Raw genomic sequence first — 18,207 nt, 5'->3', positions numbered from 1 at the left:
TCCTACTAAACAGCTTAAAATCATATCCCAAAAGGCAGCTTTGAGGTGGTGAAACTTTGGTCCCCTTCACCTGCCAGTTGATTGTGTACTTAGAGCTTTGTTAGGAAGTTTGTGGTGTTCTCTCCATGAATACCAAGGTCCCCTCCATATAGCTGCAGGCTTTAGTGGTCACCACAAAGCATAGCCTTACTATTATTGCTCATGGCTTTTTACAGGCCACAAAGCCTAGAATAGCCCAGTCCAGGGAAGGATGAATACTGTCTGCCACACACAGCTGTTTCCCTCTCCCTAGTTGTGCTTACTGGCCTCTTTAAACACTCCATTCCTTTTGCCCTTGCTTTTTCTAGCACCTCTAGCTCCCCTTTATGGGAGAAACTAGGGTAGGGATAGGCACCACCCCCAACCCTAATCTGATGAATTCTAGAAATGACCCTTTCCACACTCTCTCTGTCTAGTTCTTGTATAAACCTACTGGAAAGTATTTAAATCTTAGACATTTGTCATATTTCACAGAAAGATTGGCCTGTGCATCACTGCTTTAGGTATGATTCTGGCCTACTGGCGGCTGCAAGTGTTTTTATCCTAATGTGATGATGGTCTAGATTTGCTTTGACTGGTACCAGGCTAACACCTTTGTAAGTACTCTTACTGTTAATGTGCGAGCTGGTGAACAGTCACTCCAGCCAGTTGAAGAAGAAAAGAGACAGTAGGACTCCCTTATGGCTTGCCCACTATAAGAGGTTCTGGGAGGCCAGAACAATGATGTGAGAAATGGTATAGGAACTTGTTTGCTCAGCAGAGTTTCACCTTCTAACTCCAGGTCAGAGATTCTCAACACTGCTGTTCCTCAGTAGCTCTGGGGTGGGGTCTGGACAGCTGTATTTTTAGGAAGCTCCACTGGAGTTTCTGATAGTTGGCCTGGGCTCAACACCACTTACAGTGTACTGGGCCCTGAGAAAAATTATAAGCCATGGAAGGTAAATGGAAGCATATACCTTGCTCATGGATAGGAAGAATTAATATTGTGAAAATGTCCATACTACCCAAAGGAATCTATAGAATCAGTGCAATCCCTATCAAAATACCAATGGTGCCTGACCAGGTGGTGGCGCAATGGATAGAGCATCAGACTAGGATGCGGAGGACCCGGGTTTGAAACCTTGAGGTTGCCGGCTTGAGCATGGACTCATCCAGCTTGACCTTGCAGTCACTGGCTTGAATATGGGATCATAGACATGACCCCATGGTCGCTGGCTTGAGCCCAAGGTCGTTGGCTTGAGCAAGTGGTCACACATTCTGCTGTAGCCCCCTGGTCAAGGCACATATGAGAAAGCAGTCAATGAACAATTAAGGTGCCGCAACAAAGAATTGATGCTTCTCATCTCTGTCCCTTCCTGCCTGTCTATCCTATCTGTCCCTCTCTCTGTCTGTCTCTCTGTCTCTGTCACACACAAAAAAAATACCAATGACATTTTTTACAGAACTAGAATAAATAATCTTTTTTTTTTTTTTTTTTTTTTTTTTACAGAGACAGAGAGTGAGTCAGAGAGAGGGATAGACAGGGACAGACAGACAGAAATGGAGAGAGATGAGAAGCATCAATCATTAGTTTTTCATTGCGCGTTGCAACACCTTAGTTGTTCATTGATTGCTTTCTCATATGTGCCTTGACCGCGGGCCTTCAGCAGACCGAGTAACCCCTTGCTTGAGCCAGCGACCTTGGGTCCAAGCTGGTGAGCTTTGCTCAAACCAGATTAGTCTGCACTCAAGGTGGCGACCTCAGGGTCTCGAACCTGGGTCCTTCCGCATCCCAGTCCGACGCTCTATCCATTGCGCCACCTCCTGGTCAGGCTAGAATAAATAATCTTAAAATTTATACGGAACCACTAAAGACCTCAAATAGCCAAAGCAATATATATTTTTTTATTTCATTTTTTTACAGAGACAGAGAGAGTCAGAGAGAGGGATAGATAGGACAGACAGACAGCAACAGAGAGAGATGAGAAGCATCAATCATCAGTTTTTCGTTGTGGCACTTCAGTTGTTCATTGATTGCCCTCTCATCATATGTGCCTTGACTGTGGGGCTACAGCAGACCGAGTAACCCCTTGCTCAAGCCAGCGACCTTGGGTCCAAGCTGGTGAGCCTTGCTCAAACCAGATGAGCCCGCACTCAAGCTGGCAACCTCGGAATCTTGAACCTGGTTCCTCGGCATCCCAGTCTGACGCTCTATCCACTGCACCACCGCCTGGTCAGGCGCCAAAGCAATCTTGAGAAAGAACAACAAAGTTGGAAGTATCATGTTACCTGAAACCAAACTATATTAACAGGGTTATAGTAATCAAAGCAGCATAATGCTGCTTTTTCACAGTGTGTTTGCTGCCAGAACACTGGGAAAACCACCACTAAATCAAAGCCAAAATGGGAAAGGAAGACTCATATCAACATCCTCCTGCCCTGGCTGGTAGCTTAATTGGTTAGAGCAGTGGTTCTCAACCTTTCTAATGCTGTGACCCCACAATACAGTTCCTCATGTTGTGGTGACACCTAACCAAAAAATAATTTTGGTGGCTACTTTATAACTGTAATTTTGCTACAGTTATGATTCGGAATGTAAATACCTGATATGCATTATGTATTTTCCGATGGCTTTAGGCGACCCCGCCGGGGTTGTGACCCACAGGTTGAGAACTTCTGGGTTAGAGCGTCATATACCAAGGTTGTGGGTTCGATCCCTGGTCTTGGCATATACAAGAGATAATCAATGATTACACAACTAAATGGAACAACTAGGTGGAACAAGTTGATGCTTCTCTCTCCTTTTCTTCCCTTCTCCCTCCCTCCCTCTCAAATCAATGGAAAAAAAATTTAAATCCTCAACTTTTGTTGTGCTGTGTATGAAAAGAAAATAAATCAACAAATAAGTGTTGGTAAGGATGGTGGGGAAAAGGGAATCCCTTCATGTACTGTTGGTAGGATTGCAAATTAGTGCAGTCGCTATGGAAAACAGTGTGGAGGTTTCTCAAAAAAAAAAAAAAAAAGAGCTACCATTTGACTCAATGGTCTCACTTCTGGGTATTTATCCAAAGAAGCCCAAAATGCTAATTCAGAAGGATATGCATCCTATCTTTATTGTAGCATTATTTATAATAACCAAGACATGGAAGTAACTTGAGTGTCCATCAGTAGGCAATTGGATAAAGAAAAGATGGTAAAATCTTGTCCTGGTCAGTGGCACAGTGGATAGAGCGTCATCCCAAAGCACCAAAGTCATAGGCTCAAACTCAGGGTTGCTATCTCCATCCCGAGGTCTTAGATTCAAACCCTGGTGTTGGGCGGATAAAATGTATTATGCTCACTTTGTTAAAGATGCCATCGCCCAGGTGATATTAATGTGTGTTGGAGGCAGACAGGATCATTGTAGCCTGGGGCTTGGTTTTGGGATTAAGCCTCTCCCACCCGTCTTGATGTGGGGTGGTACAATCCAATCATGCCTCAGAGAAGTGACTTTGTATTAGAGACTTCCCTGTTATGTATATTGGATTAAGGGTTTGGATTTCTACACTATAAAATGGGGACGGAACAAGAGTTTGGGCTCTTGGTTCCTGAGGTTAGCATGAGAGAGCGGAGAGAGTAGAGCCAGCAGCTAAAGGAGGCCACGTGGAGGAGGCCAGGAGAAGCAGCCAAGATGGCGGAGTGCTGAGTGAGATGCCAGTTTGTACAGAGTTTGTATCTGGGATAAGGATGCAGATGGGGAGCTGAGGAGAAGAAGGCTGGTGAGCTAGAAACCTTTGATTCTAGGAAACTCGGATAAGTCAGTGGCTTTGTGAGCACTGAGTGTGACTGGGTTTTGGAGCCCAGTGTGTATTTTTACTTGCCCGCCGGGTGCAAGGTAGGATTAAAGGCTATGGCCCATCAGTTTTTGGCTCCGCTGTTTCTTTACCGACTGTCCGAATCCAATGCGAACCTGCATGGGCCGGGCTGCTGTGTTAGTGGCCCTGGCCCTGCCTACTGGCTTTACACCTGGTCAAGGCACATATTATTGTAAAGTACCCGTACCCCCAAATGTTGTAAAGTACTGTACGTCACTTCTGTGGGTTTACGTAGAGACACCAAGTCCAGATGAATTTTGAAGGGCTTTATTAAAAGGAGATTTATTAATATGCCAGCCACATATGACTGATATGAGACATATCTGACCCAAATCATGTAGCCCCAAATATATCTCAGAGGCTGGTTATATACCCTTTGACCACAAACAGGTTGAGGGGGGCATGACAGTATGACACATCATTAACAAGCTTATAACATTTGTCTAGGGGATTTTAAAAACGTTAAAACTTTCAAGGTAACACAATGGTGATGTCATTTTACATATCAAAATACATTCATAAACCTTTTAGTGTCTATCTCTCCTCCTTTGCCTAGAGGTACACGTTAATCTCAGATTCCAGGAAGGGAGGGGGAACCAAAACCAGTGTAGGATGGTATGTAAATTTTGTCTCTTACTGAAAAGGAAAGGAAGTTCTTCAGATAACCTTAATCCTTACAGAGAATTTAAACTAAATGACCCAGTTGTCCTTATAAGTAAGGAGACTTTCATATCCTTCTCCCTCCATTTTCCAAAGAAAGGACAGGACAGAAAGCCTGACTTTTCCTCTTTAAATGGCGTTGCCAATACTAAGTTTTACAGTTCTCTGGCACCTTACCACATTCCCCACTGGTTTTATATACTGAGTCAAATCCTTGACTCATTTTAACGAGGTGCATGAGGCAATCCTTAATTTTTATAAATTTTCTTTTCTTTTTGTATTTTTCTGAAGTTGGAAACAGGGAGGCAGTCAGACAGACTCCCGCATGCGCCCGACTGGGATCCACCCGGCATGCCCACCAGGGGGCGATGCTCTGTCGCAACCAGAGCCATTCTAGCGCCTGAGGCAGAGGCCATAGAGCCATCCTCAGCGCCCGGGCCAACTTTGCTCCTGTGGCGCCTTGGCTGAAGGAGGGGAGAGAGAGACAGAGAGGAAGGAGAAGGGGAGGGGTGGAGAAGCATATAGGCGCTTCTCCTGTGTGCCCTGGCCAGGAATCGAACCCGGGACTCCCACATGCCAGGCCGACCCTCTACCACTGAGCCAACCGGCCAGGGCCAAATTTTCTTAATTCAGAAATAACTGGCTTTTCTAACAGTTTACTTTCTTCCTTTCTCTTTCAAAAAGTATTGCTGTACCCTATACCTTTTATTACTATATAATTCCTTTTAGTCAGAACTCTTCTTTTTTTTTTTTTTTTTTTTTTTACAGAGACAGAGAGAGTCAGAGAGAGGGGTAGATAGGGACAGACAGACAGGAACAGAGAGAGATGAGAAGCATCACTCATCAGTTTTTCGTTGTGACACCTTAGTTGTTCATTGATTGCTTTCTCATATGTGCCTTGACCACGGGCCTTCAGCAAAACGAGTAACCCCTTGCTTGAGCCAGCGACCTTGGGTCCAAGCTGGTGAGCTTTTGCTCAAACCACTGGTTTTAGGTAGCATCTTCAGCCACTTGGTTTTTTCTGAGTTCTTAGGGAGTCTCCCTTCTTTTGGTGTCCTGGTCAATAGATGACCTGTATTGTTGAGGTGAGGGTCTGAGCCTCACCTTTGTTAGTTTTTAAGCCTTCTCTTTATGGCCCCCCTTCAACTGTGCCTGTCTTAGGTCCCTTCTTTTGGGGATCTTACCCATCATTGACTAACCAGCCGTCTTGGGAGCCAGGCAGAGTTATGTGATTGAGGTAGGAGCAATGTCCCTTCCAAAATGCTTAGTTCCTTTTTTTTTTTTTTTTTTTGAAATTTACAATACACTTTTTAATTTCTAGAGCTGATTGCTATGTAAAGGCTAAGTTGACTGCCTTAGTATCTTTTCTGATTCTTGCTAACAGAAACTGAGGGTAAATGTCTAAATTTTCCTCACTTGCTTGGGAGCTAGAATTTTATTTAAGCTAGGCAATTAGAAACATTTTCTTGAGATGGTCTGAATTGTCTAACAGATTTTAAAAGTCCCGCTAGGGCTTGAGGTTTTGCATAAAGAGAATTCTGAGTTTTCTAATTGTATAGGTCACTCTGGTTTTTGGTGATTTAACACTGAACAATACTGCTTTAAAAATGATAATAAACTAGCCTGACCAGGTGGTGGCTCAGTGGATAGAGCATTGGACTGGGATGCCAAGGACCCAGGTTCGAGACCCCAAGGTCACCAGCTTGAGCGTGGGCTCATCTGGTTTGAGCAAAAGCTCACCAGCGTGGATCCAAGGTCGCTGGCTCGAGCAAGGGGTTACTCGGTCTGCTGAAGGCCCACGGTCAAGGCACATATGAGAAAGCAATCAGAGAACAACTAAGGTGTCGCAACGCGCAATAAAAAAAAACAACAAAAAAACTAATGATTGATACGTCTCATCTCTCCATTTCTGTCTGTCCCTCTCTCTGACTCTCTTTCTTTGTAAAAAAACAAACAAACAAAAAAACAAACAAACAAGATAATAAACTAAACATCACATAAAAAGACATTATTAATAATTATTACATATTCTTTAAATATTTAAACCAAGATTTCAACATCACAGGTCTATGAAACAGCAAATAGAAAAGGAGAATTAACAAATGGCCTTTGAAATAACACATACATATATTCTAACATGGTAAATACCTTTTACATAACAAGGGATCCTTGGTACAAAAAGGAGGTCTTTGGATTTGGCAGGCTATACAATTCTATATGCCTTATTATTAGTACAATTTTAGTACAGTTTACAATAAGAGGATTGTAAACTATCCCAACGAATTATTGATTGAGAAAAATAAGGAATGGTCAAAATGCACTCACTAATTTGTAACTACCCAGCTGGCAAAGAGATACTAACCCTCTTTTTGACCTATAAGAGATTCCTCAGCCTTCTCCACCTTTTTTTTTTTTTTTTTTTTTTTAACAGAGACAGAGAGAGTCAGGGAGAGGACAGACAGACAGGAATGGAAAGAGATGAGAAGCATCAATCATTAGTTTTTCATTGCAACACCTTAGTTGTTCATTGATTGCTCTCTCATATGTGCCTTGACCGTGGGGCTACAGCAGACCCAGTAACCCCTTGCTCAAGCCAGCAACCTAGGGTCCAAGCTGGTGAGCTTTGCTCAAACCAGATGAGCCTGCGCTCAAACTGGTGACCTCGGGGTCTCGAACCTGGGTCCTCCACATCCCAGTTCGATGCTCTATCCACTGCGCCACCGCCTGGTCAGGCTCCACCTATATTTAATGTTTTACAAAATTGAAACCATCCGGGAGAATGCAAGAATTAGCACACCAATAAAAGCAAAAAGATAAGACAAATAACTAACACCCAGAATAAAGGATGTTTGACTATAGAGGTATTAATTATTACTCAAGACAAGAGGAAGGAGCCAACAGAAGAGAATAATTTCTTCAGGGGATTCTTGGTGCCCAAGGGCGTACTATTATGGCTAAAGCAGTTGGTCTTCCCCGTGAACCCCATGCCCCCCACATCAGACAGCAATCATGCCACACGAAGGAACTGGGGAAGGGTAGGGGAAACTTGGAGGGGACCCAACACCCACCTTGGCCCTGCAGGAGAGAGTCGGAACCCTTCTCTCAGTGCTAGTCTTGTACACTTTATATTTATTTTTCCTTCCATAACTTCTACATACCAGTGGAGGGCCCACGCGACCCCCCATGTCCTAGGGAGGGGAAGGGGAGAGGCAGCCGGAGAGCCTGTCCCTGATAATCCCATCCCCTATAATCCTATTACTCATGATCCCATCACTCATTCTGGAATTGCAATTCATTTGAAGGAACTGATAACCAGCAAGGTCCGCCCCCCACCCCCACCCCCCCGGTGGTTTGTTAATTCCTAAGCATTTCTACCTGGCCTTGTTTCCTTTTCTTTCTCTAAGATTTTTCTAAAGCAAAGTTATAATTTTTAATACTATTCCTACCTTGTATCTTCCAAATGGGTAAAATTTTCTTTGGTCAGTAGGTAGATATCTGAATATCTGAAATTAGTTTCTATTCTATATTTCCTCCAGTCACCGTATCCTTAGTTGTCCCTGCCACCTTATTCTAGCGCACTTCCCCTGCCGTTCAGCACACAACATGTCCCGGCCTTACCTTTCGCTCTTATCTCACCCAAACTGCTTACTTGCCAGCCCTTCGCCCCCAGAGGCTGGAGAAACACTTTCCGGAGTGCATTACTCAGCCTTCTCCACCTATATTTAATGTTTTACAAAATTGAAACTGTCCAGGAGAATGCAGAAATTAACACACCAATAAAAGCAAAAAGATAAGAGATAATAACTAACACCCAGAATAAAGGATGTTTGACTATAGATGTTATTACTCAAGACAAGAGGGAGGAGCCAACAGAAGAGAATAATTTCTTCAAGGGAGAAATCAGAGTGCCCTGAAGCCAGAGGTGCATGCAAAAACTTAATTCAGGCCTTAAAAACAGACACGTTTAGACATTAAACAAATACTTCACATACACAAATGACAAATTAAGAAATTTAAATGAGCGCACTTTACTTACTCCAATTAAAATTATACCAGAGATTTTCCTGACAAACAGACAAAACAGATTACTTACTATTTAAGCACATAGCTCAATAGACGAAGGGGTTCCACTTTCAGGGGCCTCTCAGGTGTTCTAGCTGCATTCTTGGAATTTAGGCTTAGGCACCGGAGACTCCCACTCACACACCAATTACTCAGCCACCTCTCAGGTGTTCTCCCAGCCGTGTTCCTGGAACTTAGGCTCAGGCACTAGAGATTTCCACTCACACATCAATTACTCGGGGTTTAGACAGAAACAATAAAAGCAAAGAAGGAGATCTGACAAACACAGAGATGTCTCTGGAAGTCCACGGCGAGACCAATCAATCCTGGTTAACTCAGTCTCCACTGTTGCAGTGCGATGCGAGACTGATTAATCCTGGCTATATTCAATCCCCACTATGCCTTCCTAGAGCACAAATGAAGTCCCCACTAATGTCTTTTACTCAGAGCACAACTAGATGCCTCTGGAAGTCCGAGGCGGGATCTGGTCCCCACTAATGTCTTCCTAGAGCATGAACAGATGTGCAAACAAAACTGGATGCCTCTGAAAGCCCGAGGCAGAACTGATCAACATGTTATTCCTCTAGCTCCAATCCTGATCCACATGTTGGCTTTCCTGGCCCCAGCCCAGTAAGGGGTGTCTGCTGGCATTGGAGTTATGAGGCTGCCAGAGTCAGCTGAGCACCCTTTGTTAATCATTTAACCTCCCAACCTGTGTCCTACTATAAAATGGGCATTATAGTGCCCACTTCGCAGGGTGCTGAGAGGGCTGCCTGAGAGCATGGATGTGGAAGAACTTTGGAAATTGAATGTGCTCTTTAGACGTGTGGGGTGGTGATATTTCGGGGATATGCTTATTTTATTTGGCATCGTTTGGAGGTTATTATCTGTAATGCTGTCTCTAATCACCTGGTCTAGGAAGCAAAACAGTTTTACCTAGTAATAGAAACTACCAGGCCCTCCTTCCTAATTTGTTCCCTGAGCAAAGTTAAAAGTTATAAAACTAAGAAGGAAGCCTCTTATTTGTTTCCTCAGGGAGCAACTAACTAAATCCACTTAATATTGCAATTTTTATTTGCAGGCTCAATGTCAGACCAGGAGTTGGAGGAGTCCGATCTCATGTTGGGATCCAGCAGAGCCTCCTCAGCCAGCCAGCACGCACAGCCACCTTCCAGCAGAGGTTTGATGCTCGGCAGAAAATCGGCCTCACAGATGCCCGGCTCAAGCTGGGAGTCAAAGATGCCCGGGAAAAGCTTTTGCAGAAAGATGCTCGTTTCCGGATCAGAGGGAAAGTGCAGGATGCCAGAGAGATGCTGAACTCCCGTAAGCAGCAGAGTATGGCACCCCAGAAGCCCCACCAAGTAGCTGATGCCCGGGAGAAGCTCAGCTTGAAGCGGAGTTCCCCTGCTGCCTTCATGAGCCCCCCCATTGGGACAGTGACCCCAGCTCTGAAGCTCACTAAAACCATCCAAGTAAGTGTGGCTCTTACAAATTCCAGGAAGCTGGTAACAACTGTAGATTCTGGCAGGGTGCAGGGGTTGAATATTTGGGCAAAATGACTGTTCCCCAAAGTGTTAATATAGTAAGCATATAAGGAAGGCAAGGCATTACCCAGTTTTATATAAAAGAGGGGGTATCCAGAGAAATGAAGATATTTTCCAAATGAGAGGGTGGTGGGGAAGGGAAAAGGACAAAAGATTTGTTGAGCATGTGCTACGTGGCAGGCACTTCACATATGTGACTTTATGTATTCCTCGCTGCAACTCTGGGGTTAGTACCCCAGTTTTATCAAAGACCTCAGTCTCAGAGATGTGAATCGCTATGCCCAGAGTCACACTGCTTAGTCATTGGGGGGGAGGGGGTCTGACCGCCAGCACAGTCACCACCCCAAGGGAAATGGAAACAATATCATTTGCTCTTTGCAGCAACTTTGGTGATAGGAACAGCAGCAGCAGGAAAGATTTATTGAGCCAGGTTCATTAAGCCCTACACAGGCATTGTCACATGGTCTCTGGGACAAGTCTTGTTGTCACTTTCCTACCTTGGGTATGAGGCTCTCTACAACCTTTTACCAAAGGCCAAAACTGAGTCCCCTTCATATTTCAAGTCAATGATCATAAGAACACGTGTGGACCCTGTGTGATGAATTCTGACCAGTGGGTATTTCTAGGTTCCACAGCAGAAGGCTGTGACACCACCTCATGCCCATCCTGCCGGAATGAGGATTAATGTTGTCAATAATCACCAGGCCAAACAGGTAAAGTGTGAGTGTGTGTGTACAAGTGTGTACACAGGCATGGGTTTTGATTTGGCCTCTGCGTGGGTTAACTGATGCCTAGCCCAAGATTCACAATTTGAAGAACTGGGGAGGGATTGCATTTGACTTTTGTATTTGAGTTTTAAGAAGAAATTTTATAAATGGGGAGGAGGAGGCATAAGGGGCAGAGAGATAAATTGAAAGTATATATTTAAAATTTTTTTTTATCTGTTGATTTGAGAGAGAAAGGACAGGAACATTGATCTGTTCCAATATGTGCCCTGACCGTCAATTGAACCAGCAACCTCTGTGCTTGGGCCAGCACACTAACCAACTAAGTAAGCTCTCTGGCTAGGGCTGAAAGGGAGAGAGAGAGAGAGAGAGGGAGAGTGTGTGTGTGTGTGTAGCAAGAGAAAGGGAGAGGGACAAAAATGAGAAGCATCAACTCATAGTTGTAGCACTTTAGAGTTGCTCATTGATTGCTTTCTTATACGTGCTTTGACTGGGGGGCCTCCAGATGAGCCAGTGACCAGGGGGTCATGTTTATAATTCCACACTCAAGTTGGCAACTCTGGAGTTTCAAACCTGGTCCTCTGCATCCCAGGCCAACGCTCTATCCACTGTGCTATGTGTGGTCGGGCTGAAAAGTAAGTATATATGTGTGTACACACACACACACACACACACACACACACACACACCTCACAAAAATTAGGGGATATTTTATTGCTTCATATTAATTTTGAAATAGCCCCTAATTTTTGTGAGCAATATAAGATTTTATTTTTAATTTATTCTAGAGAGGGGAGAGACAGACAGACAGACAGACAGAAGGGGGGGAGCAGGAAGCATCAAATCCCATATGTGCCTTGACCAGACAATTCCAGAGTTTTGAACTGGCAACCTCAACATTCCAGATTGATGCTTTATCTACTGCATCAACACAGGTCAGGCTGAAAAGTATGTTTTTAATTAATGTGTGCTTAAGACAGAAAGATTAAGAAGTTTCTTATGTTCCTGTTCTCCAGAGCCAACCATTGCCTACTTGCCTGGTTCCTTCCTATTTTTAAAATGTCATTATTATTTAATTAAGGCATAGTTGTAGTTGTGGGAAAATACACACACACACACACATTTTTTTTTTTTGGAGAGCGAGAGGGACAGACAGATGAGAAGCATCAACTCATAGTTGTGGCACCTTAGTTATTCATTGATTGCTTTCTCCTATGTGCCTTGACGGGGGGGAGGGGCTTTAGTTGAGCCAATGACCCCTTGTTCAAGCCAGCTACCTCGGGGTCATGTCTATGAGCCTAAGCTCAAGCCAGTGGCCTCAGGGTTTTGAACCTGGGTGCTCAGCATCCCAGACTGATGCTCTATCCACTGCGCTACCACCTGGTTAGGCTATCGTTGTGGTTTTTGGGTTTTTGTTTTTTTTGTTTTTTTTTTTTTTTTACAGAGGCAGAGATAGACAGGGACAGACAGACAGGAACGGAGAGAGATGAGAAGCATCAATCATCAGTTTCTCGTTGCGCGTTGCTACTTCATAGTTGTTCATTGATTGCTTTCTCACATGTGCCTTGACCGTGGGCCTTCAGCAGACCGAGTAACCCCCTGCTGGAGCCAGCGACCTTGGGTCTAAGCTGGTGAGCTCTTTGCTCAAGCCAGATGAGCCTGTGCTCAAGCTGGCGACCCCGGGGTCTCAAACCTGGGTCCTTCCGCATCCCAGTCCGACGCTCTATCCACTGCGCCACCACCTGGTCAGGCTGGGTTGTTTTTTTTTTATACAGGGACAGAGATAGAGTCAGAGAGAGGGATAGATAGGGACAGGAGAGAGATGAGAAGCATCAATCATCAGTTTTTCGTTGCGACACCTTAGTTCATTGATTGCTTTCTTATGTTCCTTGACCGCGAGCCTTCAGCAGACCAAGTAACCCCCTTGCTCGATCCAGCTACCTTGGGTCCAAGCTGGTGAGCTCACCTTTTTTTTTTTTTTTTTTTGTATTTTTCTGAAGCTGGAAACGGGGAGGCAGTCAGACAGACTCCCGCATGCACCTGACCGGATCCACCCGGCATGCCACCAGGGGACGATGCTCTGCCCATCTGGGGCATCGCTCTGTTGTGACCAGAGCCACTCTAGCGCCTGGGGCAGAGGCCAAGGAGCCATCCCCAGCGCCTGGGCCATCTTTGCTCCAGTGGAGCCTCGGCTGCGGGAGGGGAAGAGAGAGACAGAGAGGAAGGAGAGGGGGAGGGGTGGAGAAGCAGATGGGCGCCCCTCCTGTGTGCCCTGGCCGGGAATCAAACCCAGGACCTCTGCATGCCAGGCCGACGCTCTACCACTGAGCCAACCGGCCAGGGCGAGCTCACCTTTTTTTGCTCAAGCCAGATGAGCCCGCACTCAAGCTGGCGACCTCGGGGTCTCGAACCTGGGTCCTCTGCATCCCAGTCCAACGCTCTAACCACTGCACCACTACCTGGTCAGGCTGTGGTTTTATTCTTAATTCAGGTTTGTATCGTTCTTTTTCACTTTATAACTTAAACATTTTTCTGATTCACATTTACTATAAATTACATTTTTAATTGCATAATCTATTGAGTTGACTTCCAGTTGATTTATACCATTTTACTGTACGTTTTTTACTGTTAGAAATTCTCTGAACATCTTTGTAGATAATGCTCTCTTTCTGGGGTTTGGGTTTATTTCTGTAGACCAGATTGCCTGGGGTGGACTTTCCAAGCCAAAGGATGTAAGCAGACCTTTTAGAGACTCCTTCTAGGCATGATCCTTTTGTAGAAAGGTGCTTCTGGTGTGCCTGGAAGCAGCAGCACTTACATCAGGCCCTTGTGGGTGGGGGGCCATCTATCAGGCTTGAGCCCCAGCCTCCTCAGGCACCTCTCATACCTGCTTCTCCCTCCACCTCAATTGCTCCAGCAGTCCTCTCCCTGCTGTCCTTTATTTTCAGAATTTATATGACCTGGATGAAGACGATGAAGTTGCAGCTCCCATTCATAGTAAACAGATGAAGTTTGCAGCCTCGGGCAGCTTTCTCCACCATGTGGTAGGGCATTTTATGTTTCTCCTGTACTCATTGTGCGTCTGATCAGGTGGATGGTAGAGATGGTGGAGAGTAGGCCTTTCAACTCAGAAATATTTCTTCATTTGGGTCTTTAGATTTTCAGACCTAGACTACCCCTCATTTTATAGATGAGTCTAACCTCTCATTTTATAGATGTTGAACCTAGGGTGTCTAGTGACTTGTTCAAGGTCCCACAGCCCATGAAGTGCAGAGCCACAGCTCCTAGTTGATAGGTTTGAGACACTCGGGGAAATGTGGGTAACCCCATGGGAGGGAATCTCATTTTCTTTCATTTGTGGCAGGACATTCCTCCTTTTCCTCCATGGCCAGCACCTCTGCCCCGTTCTTAAACCTGGATTTCCTTAGTGTGCTAGCAAAATTAACCTTACCTGTGGGTTCTACCAGGTGCAGTGTGCTTGCAAAGAAAACTTGCTAGACTAAGGTGCTGGTCAGACACCGTGCAGGGGAGGAAAGAAAGCAACATTGGGAGCATTGGGGAGGCCTATACTGCTCAGCTTAGAGGATATAGCCACATTTCAGATAGGGAGGCCAGTGGGCACCCAAACCAAGTGCCTTTATTTTGCCTTGAGGACACTAGAGACTCAGTTTTGAGCATTGCACTGAATGTGTGGCTCTGTCTCCTCTTTAACCAGTGAAGCTCATTAAGGGATGTGTAAAGCTGAATGATGCCAGTTTGTTACAAAGGGGCTGAGGGGCTGCTTTCCAATAATTAGACTACTGGGTCTGCTACACAGGTGGCTGTCTGCCAGCTCAGTGACTGACTCTAATTGAGAACCCTACAGTGCTGTGTTTGCATTAACTCACTTAGGACTCCTCCTTCCTCTCACCCTGTGAGATGTGTGCCATTATTAACCCTATTTTACTGATAAGGAATCAGGCAGAGAGGTTACCTAAACCTGCTTATTATCACCTTGCTTGTAAACGGTAGATCTAGGATTCAAGTGTAAACAGTTTTGCTCCTGGGTCATGTGTTTAATCAATGAGGAATGTGGCATGCAGGATGGGGGGGGGGGGGCATTTCTTCTAAAGCCAGAGAAGCTGGTGCAGCAAGCCTGTCCCCTACTCTGTCTTTCTGACTGCTGCATTCCTCTTCCCTCTTTGAATCAAAGTCTGGTAGACACTGCCCTCAATAAGCAAGACCACTTCTGCCTCGTGCATCTTTTTCCTCAGATAAATGAATACCAGGGACTTTACTGCCTTATATATTTCTAAGGGACCTCATCCCAGGGGAGGGAGGGGACTGTTTCTGCAGGTCTCCATGTGCTGACTCTGCCAGCATGTTCCTTTACAGTCTGGGAGCTGCCGGGCCAGGCCTGTGCATGGTGCCTCTGTATGGCCAGAACAGGGACCAGAAAGCTGGGAGTCTGGGCCTTCCTAAGAGTGGGTTTTTATGCCCAGCCAGCCTAGAGCCGAGAATCAGTCCACTGTGATAGAAGCATGCGTGGGAATACACTTAAGCCAAACTTTTAGCCTCCTGACCAGCCCCAAATTGTTGGATTTTTATAAAAAGTCTGCACTATATGAGCCTGTGGATCCTGATCAGGGCTGCAGGGAAGCTTTTTGCCATAGGGCTTCTAACACTGGAAAGTGGCTTCTGAGAGCACATGTGCAAGCTATGTGTTTTTCCCCCTTCCTACCCCTTTCCTGTGGGATGTCACTGGCAGCCTTTCTGTCTTCAGACCGTTAATGGAATTAGAAAACTGGGAGGCCTCAGGTGGCGGTTGTTAGCCACTAGCTGGACATCCATGTTGCTAGCCTCTTGGACTCCTGTCTGCTTCTTTGTTTAGGCTGGGCTGAGCAGTTCCAAGCTTTCCATGGCCAAGGCCCTCCCTCTCACCAAAGTGGTTCAGAACGATGCATACACAGCTCCTGCTCTCCCCTCCTCTGTTCGAACAAAAGCCTTGACCAACATGTCACGGACGCTAGTGAACAAGGAGGAGTCCCCCAAAGAGCTGCCGTCTGCTGAGGTGAGGGGAAGGGAAAAGGGAAGGGGAGGGGAAGTGTCCACACTAGTTGAGAGTCAGCCTGTGCTGGTTGGGCAGTGAGCTGTATGTGCCCCGTTGTGTCCTCACAGCGCCTCTCTGAGGTAGGTGTTGTAACCCCCATTTTACAAATGAGCAGACCAAGACTCAGTGGGCCCTGCAGACAGAGTACTGTCTGGTGACATAGCAGTTATACCCAGAGGAGAGCTACTGGAAGCACCGAGAAGGGAGCAGCTCATTCCACTGGGCAGAGCCAGGAAGGCTTGAGGAAGAGATGCCATCTGAGCTGGGAAGGTCTTGAAATAGGAGTGGCATTCCAGGCAGAGGTCAGAGGTCTGGAAGGGCCTGGCACATTTGGGAAATGAGGCTCCATCCCTTAGCATAGGGTGGTGGGGGCATGATGGCCGCTGAGGTCTCTAATGGGAGATGAGCCCTCCAGGTCGCTTGTCTAGAGGGAGTTCTGCTGTTTGAGCACACAGATGTTCTCTCCCTTCTGGTAACACTCTTATCTGCAGCAGCCTGTCCTCAGCCCCTTGGAAGGCACCAAGATGACTGTGAACAATCTGCACCCTAGAGTCACCGAGGAGGACATTGTTGTGAGTATTGTGCCCTGCCAGAATTTTATGTCTCCAACCATTTGTGTGTCATGGGTCCCTAAGACCACCCTCAGGTTCCCTGTTTCTGACAGGACTCAGCATAGAGGCTAAGATTCCTTACAGGATGCAAAGCAAAATCAGCAAAGGGGAAAGGCTCCAGGGCAAAGGCCAGGGAAGATGAGGCACAAGTTTCCTGATTCCGCTCCCAGTGGAGTCACACAGGATGTTCTTTGTTCCCCCAGCAACGAATTGTGATGACGTGTGAGTTGGGGGAGCTCATTAGGGACTCAGCACTCAGGGTTTTATTCATTAGGGACTAATCTAGAATTCCAGACTCCCAGAAGGAAAGCAGGGGTTCAGCATAAAGTACTAACAGCTTAGGTACTGAAGCCACTCATTGATTAGGGTGGTGGGAGCATTCCCAGAATCCAAGTTCGCAAATACCAGCCCAAGGACCAGCCTTGGAAGCAGGCCTTTCAAAGGATAGTGGTCAGGCGGGCTGTGCTAGCACTTCCCTCGTAGCTTCTACGGCTGTGCCCAGGGATGGTGCTGGAGCGAGTCCTGAGTGGGCCCCTTCAGTCCTACGAAACAGCATCCAGTGCTTCCTGTTTCCCTGTGCGTCTTCAGAACTTCTGTCTCCTCCAGGAGTTTCACATGGTGATTCTAGAGGAAAAGGAGTGAGATGGATTTATGTTATCAGTGCTTGACCCCTCGGGATTTCCCTCTCCATAGTGGGGGCCCAGATGCAGCCAGGACTCCTTTTTTTTTTTTTTTTTTTTTTTGTGACAGAGAGAGGGACAAATAGGAAGGGAGAGAGATGAGATGCATCAATTCTTCGTTGCAGCACCTTAATTGTTCGTTGATTGCTTTCTCATATGTGCCTTGACGGGGGGTGGGGGGACTACAACAGAGTAAATGACCCCTTGCTCAAGCCCGCAACCTTGGGTTCAAGCCAGCGACCTTTGGGCTCAAGCCAGTGACCATGGGGTCATATCTGTGATTCTATGCTCAAGCCAGTGACCTCGGGATTTCAAACCTGGGTCCTCTGCATCCTAGTCCAACACTATCTACTGCGCTACCACCTGGTCAGGCCAGGACTCCTTTTTAACCTCATTTTCAGAAAAGCTGTTAGTTTACAAATCCAGGTACCCTTTTCATTCGGAACTGTGAGATCACAGAATCAATGCAATTAGAGACAGCCTCTCCCTGCAGGAAGTCCCAGGTCCTAGAACCACCCACACTGGCCACCATGTGTGCTAATGGTGTTGTGGAACACACAGTGCTTTGTGATTGCTTTTAGAACTAAGCAGGCACTCCAGTGAATGGTGCATTTGAGAATGAAAATTGTAGCCAATTTGGTATAATAGTTGATAGGTGATAAAGAATTAAAAGTCTTTTCCTGGCCTGACCTGTGGTGGCGCAGTGGGTAAATCGTCGACCTGGAATGCTGAGGTCACCAGTTCGAAACCCCGGGCTTGCCTGGTCCAGGCACATATGGGAGTTGATGCTTCCTGCTCCTCCCCTTCTCTCTCTCTCTCCTCTCTCTAAAATGAATAAACTAAAAAAAAAAGTTTTTTCCTGATTATAAAAGTAATAATAGCTGTCATTTATTGAGTACTTACTTTGTGCCAGGCACTTTGTATGCAGGATCTAAGAATACAGAATAGTGGGAGAACTCTCTAA

The 18,207-nt window shown here is 45.9% G+C and overlaps 1 protein-coding gene across 3 annotated transcripts in view; it reads left to right on the top strand.

Annotated features, from left to right (window-relative positions):
• POLDIP3 (DNA polymerase delta interacting protein 3) overlaps positions 1–18,207 on the top strand; it is a 34,893-nt gene that overhangs the window by 8,490 nt on the left and 8,196 nt on the right. For 2 of the 3 annotated variants that reach the window (XM_066358577.1, XM_066358579.1), the window contains exons 2-6: positions 9,676–10,066; positions 10,765–10,851; positions 13,812–13,907; positions 15,734–15,913; positions 16,444–16,524. In XM_066358577.1, coding sequence (XP_066214674.1) covers positions 9,676–10,066; positions 10,765–10,851; positions 13,812–13,907; positions 15,734–15,913; positions 16,444–16,524 — 835 coding nt within the window. The remainder of the gene's footprint in view (positions 1–9,675; positions 10,067–10,764; positions 10,852–13,811; positions 13,908–15,733; positions 15,914–16,443; positions 16,525–18,207) is intronic. The other variant, XM_066358578.1, reaches the window with a different exon arrangement.

Source organism: Saccopteryx leptura, chromosome 1, assembly GCF_036850995.1.
Source record: "Saccopteryx leptura isolate mSacLep1 chromosome 1, mSacLep1_pri_phased_curated, whole genome shotgun sequence".
In the NCBI taxonomy this organism is placed as follows: domain Eukaryota; kingdom Metazoa; phylum Chordata; class Mammalia; order Chiroptera; family Emballonuridae; genus Saccopteryx; species Saccopteryx leptura.
This window is presented reverse-complemented; position numbering and strand designations above follow the sequence as displayed.